A 24,706-nucleotide genomic window follows, 5' to 3' on the forward strand; every position below is an offset into this window, starting at 1 on the left:
AGATTCCCCTTATACCTTACGGGATTTCCCTCATTTTTTGAGGAAGGCTCCAATTTGCTCTACTTATTACGAACTCCCGGGTGTTAAGAGAACAGAGGGATAGGGTCGTGTACAACAGTTACCTTATTGGTTTGAAAGGCTGCGATAGGATCTCGAACAGGCCCAGTCACGCTCTGCTTTTGAGCAAGCAGTTCCCTTTAAGGCAGCTTAAAAAAAAAAAAAAAAAAAACAACCCACCCACACGACCATTTGGTATTTCACCAGCCTCACCGTGCGCTGGCTCGCGCGCACCATGGCGGTCGGCGGGCTCCGGCAGAGGACGCACCTGGCTCTCCAGCGTGGTGCGGTCCCGGGCCGGGGGCATTTTATCTCTGCAAACCGTTTCTGGGCTTTTCCGGGGGTGGGGAGAGAGAAAAGAACACCGTCCTGTGCAGTAAAACCATCTCTTGGTTTAAAAACGCCACCCAGAGAGCAGGGAAGGGAGCGTTGCCCGCAACGCTTCTACAGCGGAGGTGCGGGCACAGGTAGGTTTAGGTCATTCGTCACCCTCCCTCTCCCCCCAAACCATCGCGGCGAGGACCGGCTTCCGGCCGCGCGGCCTCCCTCCCGGGCGCGGCCCTTACCGTCCGGGGCAGGAGCCCACGTCCTGCCGCCGCGTCCTCCACGCACCGAGGCCGGGCGGGCCCGGGCGCAGCTCTCCCGAGGCCGGGCCGCGTCCCAGCCGGCCCGGAACGCGCCGCCGCGCCCGAGCACAGACACCGCCGCGCTCCGCCCGCCCGCCCGCCCCGGCCGCAGCCATTTTGGAGTGGCGGAGACAAAGAGCGAGCCCCGCCGCCCGCGCCCGGACCGCCGGGCCCCGACCGCCGCCCGCGCCCGCACCCCGGGCTCCGCGCCCCGCGCCCGCAGCCACGCCCGGGCCCGCGCCCCGCGCCCGCACCCCGCGCCGGCCTCTGGCGCTCGCAGCCAGGGGCCGCGCCTTTTAAGCGCGCGCCCCAGCCAATCAGCGGCGCCGCGGCGCGGGCGGGGGCGGCGCGCGCGCCTCCGCGCCTGCGCAGCGCGCCGCCCCCCGCCCGCCGCCGCGCCCCCGCCCGCCCCGCGCGCCGCCCCCCGCCCGCCCCGCGCCCCGCTGGAACCTCCTCCTGCCCAGGCGCGCTCGGCCGAGCGGCGGCGGCGGCGGCGGCGAGGAGGAAAGATGGCGGCGGGCTCGGATCTGCTGGACGAGGTCTTCTTCAACAGCGAGGTGGACGAGAAAGTGGTGAGCGACCTGGTGGGCTCGCTCGAGTCGCAGCTGGCGGCCAGCGCGGCCCACCACCACCACCTCGCGCCGCGCGCGCCCGAGCTGCGGGCCGCGGCCGCCGGCGCGCTCGGGAACCATGTTGTGAGCGGCAGCCCGGCCGGAGCCGCGGGCGCAGGGCCGGCCGCCCCCGCCGAGGGCGCGCCCGCAGCGGCGCCGGAGCCGCCCCCCGCAGGTAGAGCGCGGCCGGCGGGCGGGGGGCCGCGGCGCCCGGGCCCCGGCTCACCGCGCCGCCCGCTTGTCCCCGCAGGGCCCGCGCCGGCGCCCGCCAAGCTGAGGCCGCCGCCCGAGGCCAGCGCGGGGCCCTGCCCGGCCGCCGCCGCCGCCGCCGCCGCCGCCGCCGCCGCCGCCGCCGCGGGGCCCGAGCCCGCCGCCGCCCCGCCCGCCGGCCCCGGCCCCGGCGCCGCCAAGCCCGGCCCGCACGGCCCGCCCGGCCCCGGCGCCGCGCAAACTTTGAATGGGAGCGCCGCGCCGCCCACCGCGCCGCACGCCGCACCTGCTGTCAGCCCGGTCAACAACGGGCCCGCGCCGCCGCCCGCCGCCGGCTCCGTCATCCAGGCGGCCCCCGCGCCCGCCGCGCCCTCGCCGCCCGCCGCGCCCGCGCCCGCCGCGCCCCCGCCGCCCGCGCCCCCCGCGCCCGCCCGGCCGCCCGGCCTGCCCGCCGCGCCCGCGCCCCCCGCGCCCGCCGCCGCCGCCGCCGCCGCCGCCGCCGCGCAGAACGGGGCCGCCCCCGCCCCCGCGCCCGCCCCGGCCGCCGGGGGCGCCGCGGGGCTCAGCGGCCAGCCGGGGGCCAAGGCCGAGCCGCCCAAGGCGGCGGGGCCGGCGGCGGCCGGGGCGGCGGGCGCGGCGGCCGGCGTGCTGCTGGGGCCCGCGATGCAGGGGGCGCTGCCCGGGCCGGCGGGCGGCCCCGCGCCTGCCCCCGGCGCCCCCGCCGGGCTGCCCAAAGGAGCGGCGGGCGCGGCCGCCCCCAGCCTGCCGCGGACGCCCTCGGCCGCCCCCGGCGGGATCCGGGCCACCCTGACGCCCACCGTGCTGGCCCCCCGCCTGCCGCAGCCGCCGCAGAACCCGACCAACATCCAGAACTTCCAGCTGCCCCCAGGTGAGTGGACGCGCGGGGCGGGCGGGCGGGCGGGGCGAGGCGAGCGGCCGCTGCCGATCCGGGAAGTCCGGGCTGCGTTCGGAGGCCGCCGAGCTGTCCCCGCGCGGCGCCGCCGCGGGCCTCCCTGCCAGGTGCGGCGGCCGCGGGACCACCCCTGGCCCCGGCTGGTTTCCGCTGCTTCTCTCTCTGGCTCTGTGTCTGCGCTTCGGAGTTCTGTCTGGCTTCCTCGCGGAGGGTCCCCGTGGGGCTGCCCCCGCGCCGCCCTCGAGGAGGGCCGGCCTGGGGGGTGTGTGGGGACATGCCGCACATGTGAGGGCACCCCCGTGCTGGAGTTCAGGGGGACTTTGTCTTCTGTGCCGCCACTTCTCCCTGAACTCCGCTGCCCCATTGTTAAGTTAGTTGCCCAGGGCTGCGGTGGAGGCCCCAGCGACCCCCTTGTGTAGGTGAGGTTCGGCGGGTGCCCCCCAGCCCCAGGGCTGGGAAGTCGGGGTGGCTTGGGCTTCCCCGCCGCCAGCAGGAAGAGCAGGGTGCTCAGCCCTTAGCGGCTCCAGCGCCCTGTCAGTGCTTCTCGGGATGCCGGGTACTTTGCTTGTCCTCTCGGAGGTCAGCGGGATGCTCCTCAGGCAGGGCCTGGGAGCTGGGGGGGTGGGAGGTGGGGAGCCCTTGCTCCTGTGACAGGTGCCTCGGGTGCACAAGCTGCTTCAGCGCCTGCGGCCCCTGCCTGCTCTCTGCCCCCCCACCCCCGCAGCTCCTTGGGGCTCAAGTTTGCCCAGCCCGGCACGCTAGGCTGTTTGCTTTGGGTGTCCTCAGACGGGGTGCTCCCACCGAACCTGGGCTGGAGTGCTGAGCTCGGAGTGCCGGCGGCGCGTGCGTACGCATGACGTGAGCAGTTGTGGCAGCAGGGGATGCGGCGGCGTAGTAGAGGATAGCGCACCGGGCTGCTGTCACTGGGTCCCTCCTGCTCGCTGACGGAGCCGGTCACTTTAAAGAGCCACCGGCTCAGGAGCAAGCGCCCTGGAATCCAGGCGGATCTGCCTCGCTGGGGCTGGAGTAGGGAGACAGAGCTGCCCCTGGGGGCAGCAGGCCTGAGGTGGGAGAGCAGGGAGCGAGATGGGAGGCTCTGTCTTGCTTATTGTGTGTCTTTTGACCTTTTGGTGGGAAATATGGCTGATGTTCTCTTAGGCTTTAGAAAGGCTGTAGTGGTTGTAGCTTGTCATATTTCCTAGTACTTTGTGTCAGCTTCTAAGAGCCCCCTTCAGTGGCCTGCCTCACAGCAGGGACCCCTAGTGCTGCCCTTACCACCGCTGTGTCGGCTGGTAAGGCCGGACCCATGGCATCCCTTTGGCAGTCCTGTGGGCTTGGCCTCAGATCCTCCCTGGGCCTGTTCCAGGTAAATCCCACCTCTCTCTTTTTCTCTCTGGGAGGAGAAGGAAGATGATTCAGAAAGGGCGTTCCTGCTGTCCTGCCCTGGGCTCTCCTGAGGCCTTTGAAGTCCAGCCTTTGGCCTTCTGTTTGAGGTCGGTTTTGGGGTGTTTGGCACTGGTCCTCTTGCCTCTGTGTCTGCTCTTCCATGTGTGAGAGCAGCTCCTGTGTGTGTATGGACTGTAAATGCTCACCAAGAGCAGCCTCAAAGGAAAGGCTTACATCCCGCTCCTTACCCACTGTCAGCTCTTCTAATGGAAACACTGGCTAACTATGCTACTTATTTGTTTATCTTTTTGGTACTGGGGATTGAACTCAGGAGTGTTCTGTCTCTCAGCTACACACCCACTCCTTTTTAAAAATTTTTTTAAATTTTGAAACAGGGTCTTGCCAAGTTGCCAAGACAGGCCTGGGACCTGCGATCCTTCTTTCTCAGCCCCCAAGTACTGGGATTACAGGTGTGCACCGCCATACCTGCTCATGTTATCTGATTTTAATAATAGTCAAAGTTTGGAACAGTTGGAAGAACCATGTTCCAAGCCAAAGCACTCGCTTTTAAAAAGGACAGTTTAATTTTGTGAACCACAGTGACAGGTTATAAATATTCTGGCAATATTCTGTAATTGATGGATTGGAAAATATTACTCTTTTGGTGACGTTTCTTTTTCATTGACATCTTGCCTAACGTACAGAAGGAAGGTGGAAGTAACTTCTAGCCAAACTTTTGCTGCTTGGCTAGTAACCCCTCGTTTCAGTTCAGCCATACAAAGGAGGCGTCAGGGCAGGCTGGGTCTCAGCTCCGCACAGGGGTCAAGTGGGGTCCTTTGCAGGGAGCTGCGCGTAAGCGGGTGCTGTGCCCTCCCAGGCTCTCCCTTGGCCGAGGTCATGGTGGGAGAGAGGAGGGACGGCTTTACCCGAGGCCTTTGAGGCCCAGCCTTTGGCCTTAAGTTTCACCCCCGCCCCAGATGAACTTTTTTCTGGTAGAGTAATTGGGGATTGAACCAAGGGGCATTCTACTTCTAAGCCTAGTTTTAGCTTTTGTTTTAAACAGGGTCTAGCTAGGTCGTTGGGTCTTGCTACATTGCTGGGGCTGATCTTGAACCTGTGATCCCCTCGTTCTCCCAAGTACTGGGATTCCAGGCATGTACCACCATGCTGTTTTTTTTGTTTGTTTGTTTGGTGGTGCTGGGTTTTGAAACCATGAATTTCTACCTCTAGGCTATACACCCAGCCTTTATTCATTTATTTCTTTATTTTGAAGTAGGGTCTTGCTAGGTTGCTGAGTCTGGTCTTGAACCTGTGATTCTCCTGTCTCAGCCTCCTCAGTACTGAGATTACAGATATGTGCTACCATGCCCTGCTGAAGATCTTTCTTTCTTTCTTTCTTTCTTTTTTTCTTTTGTGGTACTGGGAATGGAACCCAGGGGCATTCCACCTTTGAGCTACACACCCAGGCCTATTTTTTATTTTTTACTTTAAAACAGGGTCTCACTGAGTTGCAAAGGGCCTCACTGAGTAGCTGAGGCAGGCCATGAACCGCGATCCTCCTGTCTCGGCCTCCCGAGTGCTGGGATGACAAGCGTGCGCCCATGCCTGCTGAAGCTGCTCATTTCTAAAGGCTGTCTTTTGGTGTAGTGGATTTGCTTTTACTTTGGTGTGCCTGTTTACTCTGCCTTCACGTGGAATTTATTTTTCTGTTGCCTTAGGATTTGGCCAAAGTGTAGGTCGCTGTTCGGGACAGAAAGCCATGCCATTACTCTCTGCCTAACCTGCCTTGGTCTGGGGACGTCCATGTGCTGCCTTCTTAAAGATGTCGCTAAGCCGGGCGCGGTGGGCACACTTGTCATCCCAGCATTCAGGAGGCTGAGTCTGGAGGATCGCGGTTTATGGACCACCTCAGCTATTTAGTGAGGCCCTCTGCAACTCAGTGAGACCATGTTTCAAAATAAAGAATAAAAAAGTAGGGCAGTGGGTGTAGCTCAGAGGTCAAATGCCCCTGGGTTCCATCCCCAGACCTGCAGACAAGCAAGCAAGCAAGCAAGCAAACAGACAAAAGATGTTGCTAGGCTGGTGTGGTGGCTCACACTTGTAATCCCAATACTTGGGAGGCTGAGACGGGAGGATTGCAGATTTGAAGCCAGTCTCAGCTACTTATTGAGTTCTCAGCAACTTAGGCCCTATTTCCAAATAAAATATAAAATAGGTCTGGGAGCATAGCCCGGAGGTAGAAAAGCCCCTGGGTTCCATCCCCAGTAACACACACACACACACGCACACACACACGCACACACGCACACACACACTCACACACATGCATACACACTCACACTCACACACACGGCGATGCTCATGAGGTCGCTCTCTGCGATGATAGGTGTCTGGGGCGCGGGTTGCCACCCCTTGTGGGTTGCATCAGTTGTTGGTGGGGAAGGGGAACGTTGTCCGGTGTGTCCCATGGGCTGGTTGAGCCTGGGAGATGTTGGCCCTTAAGCCAGGCTGCAGGGGTGGAGGACTGCCACCCAAGTTATGGGAACTGGGATTTTGGTGGCCACCGTTGGTAGCTCAGGGATGTTCTTAGAAGCTTAGATATTATAACTTGAGACACCGCTGTTGTTTGCTCTGCCACTGAGTATGTCTTTCATGCGGCCTCAGTTTCCCTGGCTAGAGTGAAGTTCCGGGAGGACGAGGCAGAGCGTAGCTGTCAAGTAGCATTCGTTCCTTCAGCCTCCCAGTCCGGCTGTAGCTTCACTCCTTGAAACACGATGCTGCTGCAGGCTGCAGAAGCAGCAGACCCTCTTACGGATGCCTTTGTTCAGTCAGATGAGTGCCCAGAGCGGATGAGTGGTGGGGCTGGCGAGCGCTGCCAGTAGAAAGTTGTGTTCTTTGCCACATCACTGGCCGCGGAGGCGCCCTCGGGCCAGAGGGCACTGTGCTTGTCCTGTGGGGTCACCTTCGCCTTCAGGGCGGACAGCCTCCGGGGCGTTGGGGCGGGGCCGGAGCAGGGCCTGTGCCCGCTGTGGGGGAGCACCGTCCCGGCAGCCTCCGTGCTTTGCGCTCTGTTTGGGAAGCTGAGAGAGAAGGGAGCTTCTGACTCTCCGTTGAGCCCCTTACACATCCGCACAGGTAGGCGTCCCAGGTGCCGTCCAGCTCTGTCCTGGACCTGCAGCAGCTTGCAGGCCGGCAGGGCCTGCGTCTTGGCCTCGCAGTCACGACCCAGGCAAGGTGGTCCCTGCTGTGGCAGATCAATGCCAACTTTCCTCTGGCCACTTTCTGTAAATAGGTTCTCTGTGAGTTGATCACAGCATAATTAACCTCTGTTTTTGAGGATCTTGAAGCTGAGATAGAAAAGGGCTCTGGAGAAACTTGCCTGAGATTTGGGGGAAATTTGCATGTTCTCAGAAGCACTCTTACTTTTCTTTGTGCGGATGATAAGCTGGAACCTCTCATTTACTCCCTAGCAGATGTTGCTGTTGTGGACTCTCATCTGTGTCTTAGGTTGTGGGTTGGCAGCCTTTTAGTTGGACCTTTGATGATAATAAAACAGTTAAATAAAGTTTAAAAAGTAGGAGGGGGCCGATTGCTGCAGGACTTCTGACTGGGTGCTGTGCACTGGTGGCCTCCTGGGCTCCCCTGCCTGCAGCCCGCACCCGGGGCACCTTGGTGCGGGCTTTGTGATTGCAAAACTTGTTCAGAAGTGAAGTGGTGTTCTGTAACCCCTGATGAGTAGAGCTGTTTGGGAGTTGGGAGCTTTATCTTTCTATGGGGGAGCCATGAAGTTTTGAATTAACTTTTGATTTTTACATACTTCTGAATATTTCGAGCCGGGCGTGGTGGCGCACGCTTGTAATCCTCGCACTTGGGAGGCTGAGACAGGAGGATTGCGCAGGTTCGAATCCAGCCTCAGCTACTTGGTGAGGCTCTGAGCAACTTAGTGAGACCCTGTTTCCAAATAAAATATAAAATAGGTCGAGGTATAGCCCAGAGGTAGAAGGCCCCTTGGTTCCATCCCCAGTACCACAAAAAACAACAACAACATTCTTCTGAATATTTCCACCAAGGGACTAAAACTAAAAACAAAACAAAACTGCACACAGATGCGACTGTCCAGTTAGGCCTCTGGCTCTGCTTTCAGACCCCTGTCCCATTTGTTTACCCTAAACTGGCCTGGGCTTCTTCGCCACAGCACCGGCTGCTGCTGTCAGTGGCATTGGGATGGGAGAAGCTGGCCAGGCCTGACCCCACTGCCGGGCCTTGGCCCTTCCCCCTGAGGTGGGAGTGTTGGTGCACCTGTCCTGTCTGCAGGCTTGGCATGAAGATGTGCCCGGGGGTGGGTGCACGCTGGTCTCTGGTCCCCAGACTTGTGAGAGGCGTCCAGCCAGTGGGGCCTGTTGGGTGGAGGTGCTGGGACTTGGATCCTGGAGGGATTGCTTCCACGTGTACTCAGGGCTTAGGAGCTCCTGGGAGTTCTTGGCGACAGCATGTTGGACGTCAGGTTTTAGACCGAGGGCAATAGGCTCTCTCTGGCTCCACAGAACGGGGAGCCCGCGGGGCTGCTGGCCTGTGGCGAGTGCTTTGCAGAGGGGCGGGTGGCAGGGAGGAGGGAGATGGCCTTTGAGGTTCCAGCTTCCTTGTAAGTCAGGGACGGTGGCCTGGGATGGGAAGCATGGAGGGCTTGCCCTTGGGTCTGTCCTGTGATGGGCCAGCCTCCTCCTGGGGCCGGGTGGAGCCTTGTTCAGCCACTACAGAACGCTGGTGTTAGAGTGTCAGGATAATTGTTTGAAGAGTGAAAAAGGTATGCATTCCTGACTGGCTTTTACACATAACTTTGTCAAAAAACTATTAGTTGGCAAGGACTTCTTTTCCCACTCTTTCTTCTGCTGATGAAGTTACCTTCCAGTCTCCACAGGAAGTGTGGAGAGTGAGGAGAACCTGGAGGAAGGGAGCGGAGTCCTCGCAGCCCCGGCTCACCTTTCCACGCGCTCCACTGCGGCCAGCTTTGCCATCTTCCCTGCCCCTGAGTTTTAGGGGGTGAGAGCTGGCCCTCCGCCGCTGCGTGCCTCGTCCTCTGTCTCTTGGACTTTGAGGCTCTGCTTCCCCGGCCTGCGGATGCTGTGCTGAGGCCCCGCCTGAGTGCCCCACCTGGATGGACAGCTCTGCACGCGCGGCATGTGTGGTGGCTTGAGCCTTTTCAAGGCCTTCTTACACATCGCCTCGCAGAGACTGGGTCATTTTACTTATTTTTTTTTGGCAGTACTGGGGATGCAACCCAGGCGCATTCTACCTCAAGCTTCACCCCAGACCTATTTTTTATTCTTTATTTTGAAATGGGATCTCACCCAGTTGTGAAGGACCTCTGTAAGTAGCTGAGGCTGTTGTCAAACTGCGATCCTCTGGTCTCTGCCTCCTGAATGCTGGGATTATAAGCGTGCCCCACCACGCCTGGCTACATTTTTAAAAAAACATTGCCAAAATATAACTTTTAAGAAATGAATACTATTCTCTAGGAGACAGTTGTATCTGGTAATCTTTTTTGGATTGAAGATGGAACCAAGGACGTTCTACCTCTTGAGCATAGCCCCAGCTCTATTTTATTTTTCATTTTGAAACAGGGTCTCACTAAATTGCTGAGGGCCTTACCAGGTTATTGAGGCTGGCTTCGAACCTGTGATCTTCCTGTCTCAGCCTCCCAAGTACTAAGTTAGCTCTGTCTAGTTTAAAGTTATGTTTCTTTGACCAAGATTAGACCATGTCCATGTGGGTTGTCTATTTATTCCCAGCAGATGCTGTGGGCCACTTGCTTTAGTGCGTCTAAGGATGTACTTACCAACAAGCATGATTGCCTTAGGTCCTGGTCCCGGGAATCCTGAGGGAATCCTGAGCCGCCAAGAGGAGACGCCAGCAGGTGTCCATGAGGGCGAGGGCGGTGCCCTTGGCCCAGCTGCAGGGTAGGTGGGCAGGGCTGTGCTCCTCAGGGGCTGTGGGAAGGGGCGGGGCCACACTGCAGCTCAGGCCTGAGTGTGAGGCAGGGAGTGTCCTAGGCGGTGAGAATGTGGGCTGCGGAGTGCGGGGAGTTTGAGTTGATTGCAACAGGGAGCCATGGAGGATTCACGCAAGGTGGTGGCAGAATCCATTTCGAGTCACTCTTGTGTCTGGGAATGGTGGTGTACTCAGCAGTTGGGCAAGGTGGGCTGGTGGTGTGGCGTGGACACACTCGTGGGTTTGCTGATGGTCAGGGCCTCATTGGGAAAGTCGGCGGATGGCCGAATTTGCAGAGGGGTGGGGCTCTGGGTGTTGGTCTGAGGTGCTGGTTCTGAGTGGGATGGTCAAGGAGAGTGAGTATCAGGAGTCGGCGAGGGCAGTGCTGGGAGCCAGGCATCTGCTGGCACGTACGGATCTGTAGCTGGAGGGCTGGCCAGGTGCTGGGTGGCTGTGCGGTGTGGGCACCACTCTGCCCGTTGCCTGTAGTTTCTGATTAGTGGAGTAATTTTTTTTTTTTTTGGTAGTACTTAGGAGGATTGAACCCAGGGGCATTCTACCTCTGAGCTATGCTTTCTGCCCCATTCTATTTATTTATTTATTTATTTATTTATTTATTTATTTTTGTGGTACTGGGGTGGAACCCAGGGGCTTTCTACCTCTGGGCTATACTCCCAGACCTGTTTTATACTTTATTTGGAAACAGGGTCTCATTAAGTTGCCGAGAGCCTCATTAAGTAGCTGAGTCTGGTTTTGAACCTGTGCGATCCTTCTGTCTCAGCCTCCCAAGCACAGGGATTACAAGTGTGCGCCACCACGCCCGGCTTTAGCCCCATTTTAGTTTTTATTTTGGAACTGGGTCTCACTTAGTTGCTCAGGACCTCACCAGATTGCTGAGGTTGTCCTCGAGTCTGCAGTCTTCCTGCCTTAGCCTCCAGGACCTGGGCTGACAGGGGAGTGCCAGGCGCCTGCTGTGGTGGCTTGGGGTCCATTTAGCCATGGCGGCTCCTGGCTCACAGGCTTTCTGGACCTTCTAGGGTTCAGATGCTGGTGGCTGCAGAGTGGTGGGAGGGCCCAGACCTTGGCATATCCTCGCGTAGCCCCGGGGTGGCAGCCCTGTCGTGGCCAGCTCGGTGGCCTGCAGAGCTCCAACGGGCTCTGGGACGAGACATGCCTTCCCTGACTCTTCCCTGACTCTCGGGGCACAGTGGCCGAGAAGTCCTGGGCTACTGGCTGGTGCTGTCTGAGGGCCTGCTTCAGAACTGGTGCCGGACTTCTCTTCCACCAGGGGTGCTCTGCTGGGGCCTGAGGCTGGGCCTGGGGAGAGTCCCCGTAGCCCATAGAGAGAGGCTGCTCAGTCGCAGGAATCCAGCCTCAAGAACCCCAGGGCCTGGCTGCCAGAGTTGTAGTGTTTTGGGGCTGCCACCTGCTCTTTCCGTGGCTCCGGGAGAAAACTCCAGATTCTAGGTTGAGAAAGGAGGAGACTCCACCTCCTGTGGGGTGGACGGGCCCCATAGGCGTAGTGAGCCCGTGGGCAGTGCGTTTGGACATGGGGTGGTGGTTGATGCATGAATGTGGACTGCTAGGGGTTGTATGGACGCGGAGTGGTGTGTATACATAAAGTATTGGGGTTGTGTGGACGTGGAACAGTGTGTATACATAAAGCATTGGGGTTGTGTGGACGTGGAACAGTGTGTATACATAAAGCATTGGGGTTGTGTGGACGTGGAACAGTGTGTATACGTAAAGCATTGGGGTTGTGTGGACGTGGAACAGTGTGTATACATAAAGCATTGGGGTTGTGTGGACGTGGAACAGTGTGTATACGTAAAGCATTGGGATTGTGTGGACGTGGAGCGGTGTGTATACATAAAGCATTAGGGTTGTGTGGACGTGGAACAGTGTGTATACATAAAGCATTAGGGTTGTGTGGACATGGAGAGGTGTGTATACATAAAGCATTGGGGTTGTGTGGACGTGGAGAGGTGTGTATACATAAAGCATTAGGGTTGTGTGGACGTGGAACAGTGTGTATACATAAAGCAGTGGGGTTGTGTGGACGTGGAGAGGTGTGTATACATAAAGCATTAGGGTTGTGTGGACGTGGAACAGTGTGTATACATAAAGCATTAGGGTTGTGTGGACGTGGAGAGGTGTGTATACATAAAGCATTGGGGTTGTGTGGACGTGGAATAGTGTGTATACATAAAGCATTGGGGTTGTGTGGACGTGGAGAGGTGTGTATACATAAAGCATTAGGGTTGTGTGGACGTGGAACAGTGTGTATACATAAAGCAGTGGGGTTGTGTGGACGTGGAGAGGTGTGTATACATAAAGCATTAGGGTTGTGTGGACGTGGGACGACGTATATACATAAAGCATTAGGGTTGTGTGGACATGGAACAGTGTGTATACATAAAGTAGTGGGGTTGTGTGGACGTGGAGTGGTGTGTATACATAAAGCAGTGGGGTTGTGTGGACGTGGAGCGGTGTATATACATAAAGCATTAGGGTTGTGTGGACGTGGAACAGTGTGTATACGTAAAGCATTGGGGTTGTGTGGATGTGGAGTGGTGTGTATACATAAAGCATTAGGGTTGTGTGGACGTGGAACAGTGTGTATACATAAAGCATTAGGGTTGTGTGGACATGGAACAGTGTATACATAAAGCATTGGGGTTGTGTGGACGTGGAGAGGTGTGTATACATAAAGCATTGGGGTTGTGTGGACATGAAGAGGTGTGTATACATAAAGCATTAGGGTTGTGTGGACGTGGAACAGTGTGTGTATACATAAAGCAGTGGGGTTGTGTGGATGTGGAGAGGTGTGTATACATAAAGCATTAGGGTTGTGTGGACGTGGGACGACGTATATACATAAAGCATTAGGGTTGTGTGGACATGGAACAGTGTGTATGCATAAAGCAGTGGGGTTGTGTGGACGTGGAGTGGTGTGTATACGTAAAGCCTCGGGGTTGTGTGAACGTGGAGCGGTGTGTATACATAAAGCATTAGGGTTGTGTGGATGTGGAGTGGTGTATATACGTAAAACAGCAGGGTTGTGTGGACGTGGAGCAATGTGTATACATAAAGCAGTGGGGTTGTGTGGACGTGGAGCGGTGTGTCTACGCAAAGCATCTGGTTGTGTGGACATGGAGTGGTGTGTCTACGCAGAGCATCTGGTTGTGTGGACGTGTAGTGGTGTGTATATGTAAAGCATTGGGGTTGTGTGGACGTGGAGCAGTGTGTTGTGGGTGTGGTGGGGTTGTGTGGACGGGGAGCGGTGTGTATATGTAAAGTATTGAGGTTGTGTGGACGGGGAACGGTGTGTATATGTGAAGCAGCGGGGTTGTGTGGACGTGGAGTGGTGTGTATATGTAAAACAGCGGGGTTGTATGGACGTGGAGTAGTGTGTCTACGCAGAGCTTCTGGTTGTGTGGATGTGGATTGGTGTGTATATGTAAAGCATTGGGGTTGTGTGGATGTGGATTGGCGTGTATATGTAAAGCAGTGGGTCTGTGGATGTGGAGCGGTGTGTATATGTAAAGCAGCGGGGTTTGGATGGATGTGGAGCGGTGTGTTGTGGGCGTGGTGGGGTTGTGTGGACGTGGAGCGGTGTGATGTGGAGTAGGGGTGTTGCACGTGGATTGGAGCCATGTGGACATGGCACTGTGTAGACCTGGCATGGCAGGTCGTGTGTGGGCCTGGAGTGGGGTTGCACGCCAGTGTGGCACTGTGTGGACCTGGAGTCGGGGAGGCCTGTGGGGAGGTGGGGTGGCGAGAGCGTGTGTGTGCGTGGAGAGGGGCGTTGCACGTGTACGTGGCGCTGCGTGCAGACCTGGAGTGGCTGCTACCACCACTGTGTGGTCACTGGCAGGTGGTTGTGTAGCTCCTTGCAGGTTCAGCTGCTGGGTGTCCCGTGGCTCCTGGTTCCTGCTGGTGGGCTGGCCTCTGCTGCTCTCCCTGCCTCCAGGAGGCTGTGGACACTGCTGGCGTCTGCTGCCCTGGGGCGCTGAGGGGCTCTGGGGGCCTCGCCGCTCCTGGCCTGAGAGCCCAGAGGGCTGCGGCCTGATGCTTGCGCCAGCCCGAGGGCTCGTGCCCACCCCTCACCCCTCACCCCTCGCGGTCTCAGTGTAGCCCCACCACTCTGTTCTCAGGGCGTGCTCTCATCATGGTGCGGGCCCCACCTGCCCGCAGAACTCGGTGCTCCGGGTCGCTGCCTGGATAGTGTGGCTGTCTGGCAGGGAGGCCTCTGGGGCACTGTGCTGTGTGGCCTTGCTCGCCCAGGGGCTGAGCTGCTGGACACCTGCTCAGCTTCGTTCCTTCTGCGTTGGTGTGGGGCTTGGCGTGCCTGGGATGCCCGGGGCCTGAGTCAGGGAGTCCCCCAGTGCGAGTGAAGGGCTGGGACGCTGCGGGGGACAGTGTGTGCTTTTGCGTCTCAGATGTGTGGCAGGGCTAGTCATGGTCCTGGCCCCAGCGTGGCCTGCTTTCCTTTACAGGGCCATTTCCACACCTTAATAAGCACCTGCACATGCTCTGGAGAAGAGCTGGGCGGTGCCCGCGCCCCTGCCCGCCCGGCCCCTGCTCACGCAGTCCTCCCATGCACCCCCTCGGCATACATACCTGGCCTCACGCGGCATCTGCGAGCCCGCTGCACTGTCACAACTGCTCAGAACAGTGCCGTGCGTCTGTCTGTCGCCAGAGGCTTCCTTCCGGCTTGTCCCTGCTAGCGGCTTCCCTCTGCCCCACCCAACACCCCCTCTGAGGACCTGGTGGCCCTTCCCTGTGGGTGGCCAGGCTGTTTGCTCTGAGAAGCATTCTAGTGACCCTTCAGGCCTCTTGTTGTGTGGGGCAGGAGAGCTGGGCGTGGCGTGGTGCCTTGGAATCCCCGAGACGTGGTCTCCAGGCACCCAGCTGTCGCTGTCCAGCATGCAGGGAGTCTGAGATGAAACTCAAGAACATGATTCTAAGCTGGGTACTGTGGCGGACACCTGTAACCCCAGTATCTGGGAGGTGAAGACTGGAGGATTGCAGGTTCAAGGCCAGCCTTGACTACTTAGCAAGACCCTGTTTCAAAATAAAAAGTAAAATAGGGCTTGGGGTGTAGCTTGGAGGTAGAATGCCCCTACCTAGGTTCAGCCCTCAGTACCACAAAAGAACAGCAAACAAAACCCACCTCAAACCCCTTGATTCTGGTGTACACATTGGGCCGCTTGCCAAATACCCAGTGTGTTATGGCTGCAGTCCGGGTTCCCTGAAGACGGGTGACAGTGTGTACTCCCTGGCGTGCAGAGGCAGGGCAGGGCATCTGGAGGCTGGTTCTGGGGTGCTCTGTACCTGGAGGGTGGGGAGCAGGGGCGGCAGGTGCCAGGAGCGTGTGTAGGGGGTGGGCGCTCTTAGGCGGGTGCAGCGAGCCTCGGACGGAGGCTGCATCTGGAGTCTAAGTCCTAGTGCAAGGCGGCCCGTGCCTGGGTGTCTCAGCAGGGGTGTGGGCGAGCCGGCCACCAAGGCTGGGGGTGGTGGTGGTGTCAAAGGACAGTTTCCTTTGGTGTTTTTCACTTTGTTTTAAGGAGGGAAGGTTTTGGGCGCTGTTCCCAGTAGAAATAGAACACGGGTCTCTTGTGAATTGACAGTTTCTAGTAGCACATGACAGTGTACCAGGAAATGGCAGACCGACTTCAGCGGTATAGTCCACGTGAGTTCAGGCTCAGGGCGTTGGGGCCAGCACTTGAGCCTCCCAGAATGAGAATGCCCCGCACTTACCGGCTGCGCCTGGACCCTGCTTTCGCGAGTTCGGTGGCCACAGGCTGGGCGCCCATGGTCAGGCAGAGGGGCACTGATAGCACAGCAGAGGGGAGGCGTGCTTGGGAAGCCCTCTGGAGGGTGCAGGGCCGTGGAAGGAGGCGCGTGGGCGAGGTGGGGGGCACCTGGGTCCTCCCCACCCAGCTCTGTACAGGCAGGCGGCCCGTCGGAGTGTGTCGCCCAGGCATAGGCTTGCTGCACTGCGCTCCTTGGCCCGGATGCCCATTCTTTAGGAAGGGCTCTAGCCTCAGCACACGCTGCGAGCTTGCCTTCACTGTGCGGAGCCCAGGACCTCAGGCCCTGTAGTCTGACTGTGGGTGTTGACCATTTGCTCCCTTTACTCTCCTGGGGTTGTGGGTGGGGTGGAGGAGGGGAGCTGGTGTTGTCATCAGCACTGCCCAGGGCTGTTATCAGGGGACTGAGGGGCGCCTCTCTGGGACCTCCAAGTGGCATCACAGGCAGGTGTCATGGTATTTGGGGAAGAGTTGGCAGAGCTGCCCCCAGGTAGGTTGATGGAGGCAGGACCGAGGCAGGAAGCCTGAGAAGTCCAGGCTGGTGGGACACAGGGTGAGGGCTGGGCTGCCCACGGGGATGGGCAAAAGATAGGGCAGGAGGCCGAGGAGAGGACCACGGACAGCTCCCGGCGGCACGGGCATGGCCTCCTTCCGCACCAAAGAGCTGGCTGCCCGATGGCGCCCGATGGCGTGCCCGCCACTCGTTGGGCACGCGTGGCTTCCTCTCCCTGCCTTCCTCCCGGGCTGCTTGTGTGGTCCATCACTGTGCAGCCTAGACTTGCACGGGCGTAGGCATCTGCGTCTGTCACTCACCGAGTGGCCAGCAGCGTTTGGGCATCAGGGTGGAGTGGTGGTGGGTGGGTACAGGCCTCCCTGGTGTACCCTGCCATCCTGAATGCCATGCCATCCTGAATGCCATGGCAGGCACACTGCAAAGATGAGGGTGCGGGACGGGGTGCGCCCAGTGTCTCTGGATGGCCAGGCTCTTGTCTGCGCCCGAGAGTAGGTTCTGAAGCACTGCACAATGGCTTTGGACCACAGGCAGCGGGGAGCCAGGGCATCGTGGGTCAGAAGGATGAGGTGGCCTGGCGGCCGTTCTGGGTGTGGTTTCTGATGGAAGGGCTGGGCGCCAGGCAGGTCACTGGCAGGCCAGCCGAGGCTGATCATGGTGCCCACTGGCGCCGGCCCTGGTGTCTCTTGACCAGCTCTTCGGCAGGCCCCGGAACCCTCGGAGCACCTCAGCTTGGATCCTGTGTGGGCATTGGAGGGGCGTGTGGTTGGAGCTCAGGCTTCAGGGGTGGGGTCGGGCCTTGCTTATCACCACACAGGGCTGGCGTTAGAGTGACCCACAAGCTGCAGCTCTTGGTGGGAGCTGGGGTGTGGTGGAGAGCAGGGCAGGGACGGGCAGCCCTCAGCGAGGGGCTCCCTCCTGTCGCCGAGCCCATCCCGGCAGCCTCTGTCTGCGTGCCCTGGGGAAGCCTCTAGGTGCTACACCAGTAGGCAGCTGGCGTCCGCGGTGATGCCGCTGTGGTCGGCTGCGGCGTGAGGTGATGCCATCTTGGCTGCGACCTCATGGGTGACTTTTCTGAGGCGAAGCCTGCCTTGTCCTGAAGCCAGTTGGTGCACCCTGGCTGTGGCTGGCGCGCTGTGCAGGAGAGCGAAGGGCCGCCTGTCACCCTCTTGGCGTCCTCCTGCCGGGGCCATGCCCGCTGTCCACGGCGGTGCCGTCCTGCATGGCCACTGTGGCCTCTGTGGACTGTCGGCTTGGCCTCTGAGGTGGTCCTTCCCCGCGCCCTCTGTGCTGGAGGACTGCAGTGAAGCGGACACCGCGGGCCTTGCTGGAGGAGGGAGCGCAGCCCAGGCCGGCCTCCCTGGCCCTCCCAGAGGAGGAGGATGTTTCCAGAAGGGCTGGGTGGGGAGGCAGGGGGGCTGGGATCGCAGCTCTGACCCCAGAGCTGCAGTATGTGGTGCCCCATGCTCAGCAATGTCAAGTTGGCAATCTTAGAGGAGTTCTTGTGGAGAAGCCTGCTGGTGGAGCTGTCCGTCTTCATGAGGGTGGGCAGGCAGGGTGGGCCTGCCAGGACAGGACCACCTGGCGCAGGAGAGGGCACGGCGGGCTGGACTTGAGAAGCCCAAAGGTGAGGAGGGAAGCGAGGTCATCTTGCACCTAACAAGGAACTTGCATCCAGAGCACGAAAGGACTCTCAACTTGGTGAGGACGGCACCTGTTAAAAATGGGCCCTGCCGGGTGTGGTGGCGCACACTTGTAATCCCTGCTCTTGGGAGGCAGAGACAGGATTGCGCAGGTTCATAGTCAGCTTCACTGGCTTAAGAGACCCTGTTTCCAAATAAATAAAAAATATAAAATAGGTCTGGGAGTGTAGCCCAGAGGTAGAAGGGCTTCCAGGAACTCCAGCACCACCACCAAAAACCAAACAAACAAACAAACAAAAAATAGGCCCTGGCCGGGTAGGTGGGCGCATGCCTGTCCTCCCAGTACTTGGGAGGCTGAGACAGGAAGATCGCGGGCCTAAGGCCACCCTCTGCAACTTAGTGAGACCCTGTTTCAAAAATAAAAAGCTAAAAAGGCCTAGGGGCATGATTCAGAGCTAGAGTGCCCCTGGCCAATCATCAGAACTAAAAAGAGACGTGCCCAAGGTTTGAATAGACACAAAAGAGGATATAGAAATGGCCTGTAAAGCCCAGCGTGGTGGCACATGCTTATAATCCTATACTTGGAAGAATGAGACAGGAGGATGGCAGGTTTGTGGCCATCCTCAGCTACTTAGTGAGGCTCTCAGCAACTTAGTGAGACACTGTTTCAAAAATAAAGAATAGCCGGATGGGTGCAAGCCTGTGTAATCCCAGTGCTGGGTGCTGAGACAGGAGGATCACACAGGTTCAAAGCCAGCCTCAGCTACTTAGTGAGGTTCTCAGCAATTTAGTGAGACCCTGTTTCCAAATAAAGTATAAAATAGGTCTGGGAGGATAGCCTGGAGGTAGAAAAGTCCCTGGGTTCTACCCCAGTACCACACACACACACACAAAAAAAAAAAAAAACAAAAAAAAAAAAGAAAGAAAAAAAAGAATAAGCCCGGCATGGCGGTACACACTTGTAATCCCAGCATTTGGGAGGCTGAGACTGGAGGATCGGGGTTGGGAGGCTGAAACTGGATGATCTGGTTCGTAGACAGCTTCAGCTACTTAGTGAGGCCCTCCGCAACTTAGTGAGACCCTGTTTCAAAATTTCAAAATAAGAATAAAAAAATAGTGAAGGAGGTGTAGCTCAGAGGTCGAATGCCCCTGGGTTCCATCCCTAGGACCTCCCCCCAAATAAAAAAGAATAAAAAATAGGGCTGGGGATATAGATTGTAGGTAGAATATCCCCTGGGTTCAATCCCCAGTACTGGGAAAAAAAAAAAAAAAGAGATGGCTAGTGAGTGTATGAAATTACGTTCATTGTGGTGCAAGCCCAGTGGGCGCCCTGCCGATCGCACACCCACTGCAGCAGCTAGAGTTAAAACCATTTGACCGCGCATGTGCAGACAGCTAAGAAAGTAAGCGCCGATTAAATGTTTATTTACCCTCCCAAGAGATGAAAACTTGCATCCCTGTGAGCCTGGTGGGGACGTCACGGCAGCTTGCTTTATAATGACCCCACACTGGAAGAAGCCTGGCCGCCTAGCACGCGGCGGTGTGAGTGCTGTTGTGCGGCGCAGAGTACTCGGCACAAGGGGCCGGCCCTGACGGACAGAACCCATGGTTGAAACACCTCGCTGGGCGGGCCAGGCCCGCGCCGTTCTGTGTGCATGAGATCCAGGGAAGCTGAGCAGTGGCAGCGGGCTCGCCTAGGCCGAGTGGGGCAGCGAGGCTTCAGGAGTGCGACTGCCCGCCTCCCTCCTTCCCTTGTACCAGGGGTGCAACCCAGGGGCATTCTGCCTCCACGCTGCGCCCAGCCCTTTATGCTTTTTAATTCTGAAACAGGCAGGGTCTTGCTAGGTTGCTGAGCACCTCACTCTGTTGCATCCTTGAACCTCCGATGCTCCTGCCTTGGCCTCCCAGATACTGGGATTCTAGGTGTCACCGTGTCCAGCTCAGGAGACCTGAGTGAGCGGAAATGCTTCATCACGAATCGAGGCTCCACAGCTACGTACTTGCCTGGTCACCACACTGTGCACTTCATTTATTAACTTGTTTTTGTGGTGCTGGCGGTGGAACCCAGGACATTTTACCTCTGAGCGGCATCCTCAGCCCTAGTGTGTGAGTGTGTGTGTGTGTGTGTGTGTGTGTGTGTGGTACTGGGGGTGGAACCCAGAGACTTTCTACCTCCGGGCTATACTCCCAGACCTTAGTGAGACTACAGGGTCTCACTAAGTTGCTGAGGCTGGCTTCGAACTGTGCGATCCTCTCATATAAGCCTCTCAAGTGTGGGGATTACAAGCGTGCACCGCCATGCCCGGCTCCCCAGCCGTATTTTTTATTTTTTATTTTGAAAAAGGGTCTCACTGAGTGGCAAAGGCCTCACTAAGTAGCTGAGGCTGGCCACAAACCGTGATCCTCCTGTCTCAGCCTCCCAAATGTTGGGATTACAAGCATGCGCCCCCATGCCTGCCTAGCAGACTGCATTTTAGATAGTGAATTTTATTTTCTGTAAGCTGTACTTTAGTAAAGTTCTACAAAAAAGTTTGCATTGCCCATTCTTCCTCTTGTCTTTTTTTTTTTTGTGTGTGTGTGCATGCACATGTGTGTGAATGTGTGTGTTACTAGAGATTGAACTCGGGCATCCTACCTCTGAGTTACACCCTGCACCTTTTTATTTTTAAATTTGAAACGGGGTCTTGCTAAGTTTACCGAGGGTCTTGCTAAGTTGCTGAGGCTGGCCTCAAACCTGTTGTCTTCCTGTATTAGCCTCCTGCGTTGTGGAGTCACAGGCCTGGCTTCCCTTCCTGGCTCTGTGCAGCGTGTTTCTGGAGGAGGGAGGGAGAGTTATGCTTTGTGTCTCCTTGGTTCGCCTACAACCCCCAGGGTATGCTGCTCTGAAATCGGGGCAGCTGGACCACTGGGTGGCTGCTTTCCTGGCCTTGGGTGAAACAGCTTCGCCCGCTGCCTTTTGGGTCTGGTGCTGGTCACACAACTTTACTTGTAAGATGAGATCAGAGCCTTGGGAAGTGCGCGGAATGGGAGGGGAACTTACTAGCTGTTTGGAGAGTCGGGCGAGGGAAGGCCTGTGTGCGCCTCTGGGTCAGGTCCATCTTTTTCCCAGTGGAAGCCAGGGCTGAGCCCACGGTGGGCTCTCTCCTCCCAGCGGTGGCCAAGGCTCTCCCGTCGTAGGTAGCCTCTACTTGCAGACCGTGAAAGGAAGGTCTGGTTTTTAAGTTGTTTTCGTAATAAGTACCCAACACTTGCTCATTCTAGAAGTTTGGTCAAGTTGAAGGTGAAGAGGCGTGCTGCCAGTCATTCCCTGCCGTCCAGAGGCATGCAGACCGGCAGCTGCGCTCTTGCTGGCTCTGTGGAGCACGGTGTGTGGCGTGTAGCCCTGCGAGCACCTGGTCCTTCAGCACAGCGCCAGCGTGCCCTGGATCAGAGGAGGTGCCGGCCCTGGAGCTCAGCCAGAAACGGTGCAGTGGCCGTGACTAGCTGGCCTCAGGTCAGGGTCGAGAGGAGCGGTCCACGCAGCACGCCTGCAGGCAGCTCCTGCTGGGCCTGGCTTTAGCCGTCCCTTTGCTGCCGGTTGGTTGGCGCTGTCCTCACCAGGGCTGCCTCGATGGTGGCCACATCTGTCTGACAGTCGCAGTCTCTCAGCTTTGCTGTCTGCAGTCCCTCAGCTTCCTCTCCTTGCCTACTTGTGGCCTGGCCAGGTGGCTCTGCACATCTGGGCGCTCCCGAGCACCTGCAGCTGTGTGCCTGTCTGCCTCGGAGGGCCTCCCGCCTTTGCCCGCTGGGGGCTGCCTCTCTCACCGCGGCACAGAAGGAGGAGTCTTGGCCAGGGGGTGGGGGGTGCTGGTCCCTGCACAGGTGCCTGGATGTTGTAGTGATGGGCGGGGCGCTCTGACCCGTGGAGCGCAGGCCATGTCTGCTCAGATTCCCAACATGGCAGGCTCCCCAGAGGGCATTTTGGAATTGTATTTGGATTTTCCCTTGTATAGAAAGTCCTGGGCCGTAATAACATCAACATACGTACTTGCTTGGTGTATTCTACCATATACTTGAAAATAAATTCAAAATGCTCAAGTTTAAGGTTTCTTTGCCGTTCTGTATCTTCAGCCTGTCCCATGAGGATGCTAATCAGACTGCTGTGCTCAAAGCGCCTGGGAGTGATCCTTTCGTCTGTGTGATTATGTTACCAATTTGATGCACAATTTAGCTTTATTTCTTTTGGTTTGCTTTTAATTTCAGTTTCTATTTTTGTTTCAATCTTTATATTTCAAATATATAAACACAAGTTTCAGAGCAGAGGTTTTTTTTTTTTTGGTACTGGGGATGGAACCCAGGGACATTCTCTGAGTTACACCCCCAATCCTGTTTTTTAGTCTTTTTATTTATTTATTTTTTAACAGGGTCTCATTGAGTTGCGAAGGGTTTTGCTAAGTAGCTGAGGCTGTCCATGAACCGCCATCCTCCGGTCTCCGCCTCCTGAATGCTGGGATTGCAAGTGCACGCCACCACACCCGGCCAGAGCAGAGTTTTTGAGGAGCTTTTTCTATTGATTCCCTCCCCCCTCCTCCCTAGAGATGGTTTTCTATTTTTATTTTTGTTAGTTTCTAGGCCATCCCATTAGTGTTGCTTTTGGAAAAAATAAGCAAATACACTACACACGCACATATCCATGCGTATACATATGTGTTTTTTCTCCTCTCTTATCCAAAGGTACCATATATACTGATTTTTACCATGATGTTTTTAATTAACAATATAGTGTGGAGATCATCTGGTGGCATTTTATTTTAATTGCAAAACTTCATATCTGGTATACAGAGAAGAAATTACTTTGATAGTTACACCTTTCTGCATAATTCAAGCACTAAAACTCAGAACATAATTTTGGGAGGAAATAGTTCAAGAATACAGCACACTTTTCCTGCCAAGGTAAAAAGCACGCAAGAGTTAGCCCTGCCTGGGAGTGCTGGTGGAGCTGGAGTGGCCGTTGGGAAGGCCATGGGCGGTCCCTTCCTTCTGCCTTCCTGTCCATCTGGCTGTGGACCTTGCAGGCAGATGACCAACTCCTGGAATCCCATGTAAGCCGAGTGCATGGTAGCGAGGGGCTGGCTCCCATAAATGCAGGTATCGGTATGTAAATTTGGGGATATTTTACATATACCAACGTGTCTCCATGTAAGGGTGCAGCTGGTTTTGAGAAGAGTGCCGCGTCTTGCTAGCACAGCCAGGGCAGAGCCGTCCACCCAGTGCACAGCCCCTCTGCCGCCCAGAGATGCACCCTGGCGCCAGACAGCCACCGTCAACGTGGCTTTGCCTTGGGCAGCCTGGCTCCGAGGCTGGTGTGCGCCGTGCGCCTGCGCAGGTGGCCGCCCTCTGATGTTGCACGGTGGCTCCTGTGCTCAGGGCCGAGTGGACCCTCGGCTGGTTTCAGCTTTGGCTCTTAAGAAGGGCGCTTCCTCCCTAAAGAGAGGCTGGTGAGCCACGTGGACAGAGCCTGCCGGCCAGCCGCCCCCCAGGGCGCCCCTGGTCTGCAGCAGTGCCAGAGACCTGTGCGCCATGCCCACACCAACACCAAGTGCAGCGTGCTTCCTGACTCCAGTGCGTCAGGGCTGTGCAGGGCGCCTCGCTTTTAAGGTCCGTTTACTGAGGCGGTTTACAAACAGAAACACTAACTGCTTTTACTGTTTGGTTCTGTGAGCTTTCATGAACATAGATACTTCTGCTCCACTACGGCCAAGATATGGGCTCACTCCGTGGCTTCAGAACTCTTCCCTGTGCTGCGGCAGGCAGCCGCCTCTCCCTGGATCTGGCCTGTGGCCTGTGGCGTAGCAGAACACTCGGGCTCAGGCCTTTGGTTGTGAGTGTTAGGGCCAGGCCACGCTCTCCAGCAGCCTCTGCTCCCAGCCAGCGGGTATTTGGGCTGTTCCTAGGCTTCGCTGCTAGGGCCCTGGGGCTAGATCCCCTTAGGGGCCTGCCTTCCTCTCTCTGGTGGCCACCTGGCGGGGCTGCGCCCGTGAGTGGGCGGCTAGCTGCCCCTTCAGGGCGGCCATGCTACGCAGTCCCATCACGGCACGGAAGGGGAGGCCGGCTGGCCTTCTTACCTTCTGTGGTTAGCGGGTGTGCGTGCTTGTGGTTTTCATGGGCTCCCGTTGACTGACGTGCAGCGCTCTTTTCATGTGCTCAGGTGTCGTTTGCATCTTTCCTGGTGTCTGTTCAAAACTTTGGCCTCTGTTTTAAGAACTGGATCATTCTTTCTGTTATCGATTTAGTAGGAGCTTTCAGAATATATCCCAGATACAGTGCTTCATCAGATAGAATTGCCTTATAAATATTTTCTTAGTCTGAGTTTGCTTTTCACTCACTCATGTGTCTCAGCGCGCAAGTTGGCAGTTTTAATGAGGTCCAGTTATTAATTTCTTTTAGAGTTTATGTCAGGTCTTATCAAAAACGTTTGTGCAATGCCGGGCATGGTGGCCACGCTTGTAATCCCTGCGCTTGAGAGGCGGAGACAGGAGGATCGCGTAGGTTCGATCACAGGATCGACCCTGCTTCCAAACAAAAAAGTATAAATAGGTCTGGAAGTGTAGCCCGGCGGTAGAAGGGTTTCCAGGAAACCCAGTACCACCAAACCCCCCCCCCCAAAAAAAAAAAAAAACCAAAAAAAGTTTGTGCAAAACCCAAGCACAAAGATTTTCTTCTTTGTTTTCTTCTAGAATGTTTATGATTTTTGTTCTTACTGAATCTGGTGTGAGTTAATCTTGGGGGAGTTGTAAGGTAGACGTTGGAATTGTCCTTTTTTAAATAGGATATCCAGTTGTCTAAGCCCCATGTGTTGAAGAGCCCTTCCTTTTCTACTGAGAAATCTAGTGAGGACTGTTTCTGGCCTGGTCCTGTCCCATCCACATGTATGTCTGGACTCGCCTTGAAGCTGCCGGTTCACGC

General features: G+C 57.1%; 1 protein-coding gene across 1 annotated transcript in view; it reads left to right on the forward strand.

Annotated features, from left to right (window-relative positions):
• Positions 1 to 1,192: 1,192 nt before the first annotated feature.
• TAF4 (TATA-box binding protein associated factor 4) overlaps positions 1,193 to 24,706 on the forward strand; it is a gene marked incomplete at both ends in the record, with an annotated part of 56,025 nt that continues 32,511 nt past the window's right edge. Inside the window, one exon of the mRNA XM_080716583.1 lies at positions 1,193 to 2,393. Within this exon, the coding sequence (XP_080572709.1) occupies positions 1,193 to 2,393 (1,201 nt within the window). The remainder of the gene's footprint in view (positions 2,394 to 24,706) is intronic.

This window comes from Muscardinus avellanarius (assembly GCF_963383645.1).
Source record: "Muscardinus avellanarius genome assembly, chromosome: 19".
In the NCBI taxonomy this organism is placed as follows: Eukaryota; Metazoa; Chordata; class Mammalia; order Rodentia; family Gliridae; genus Muscardinus; species Muscardinus avellanarius.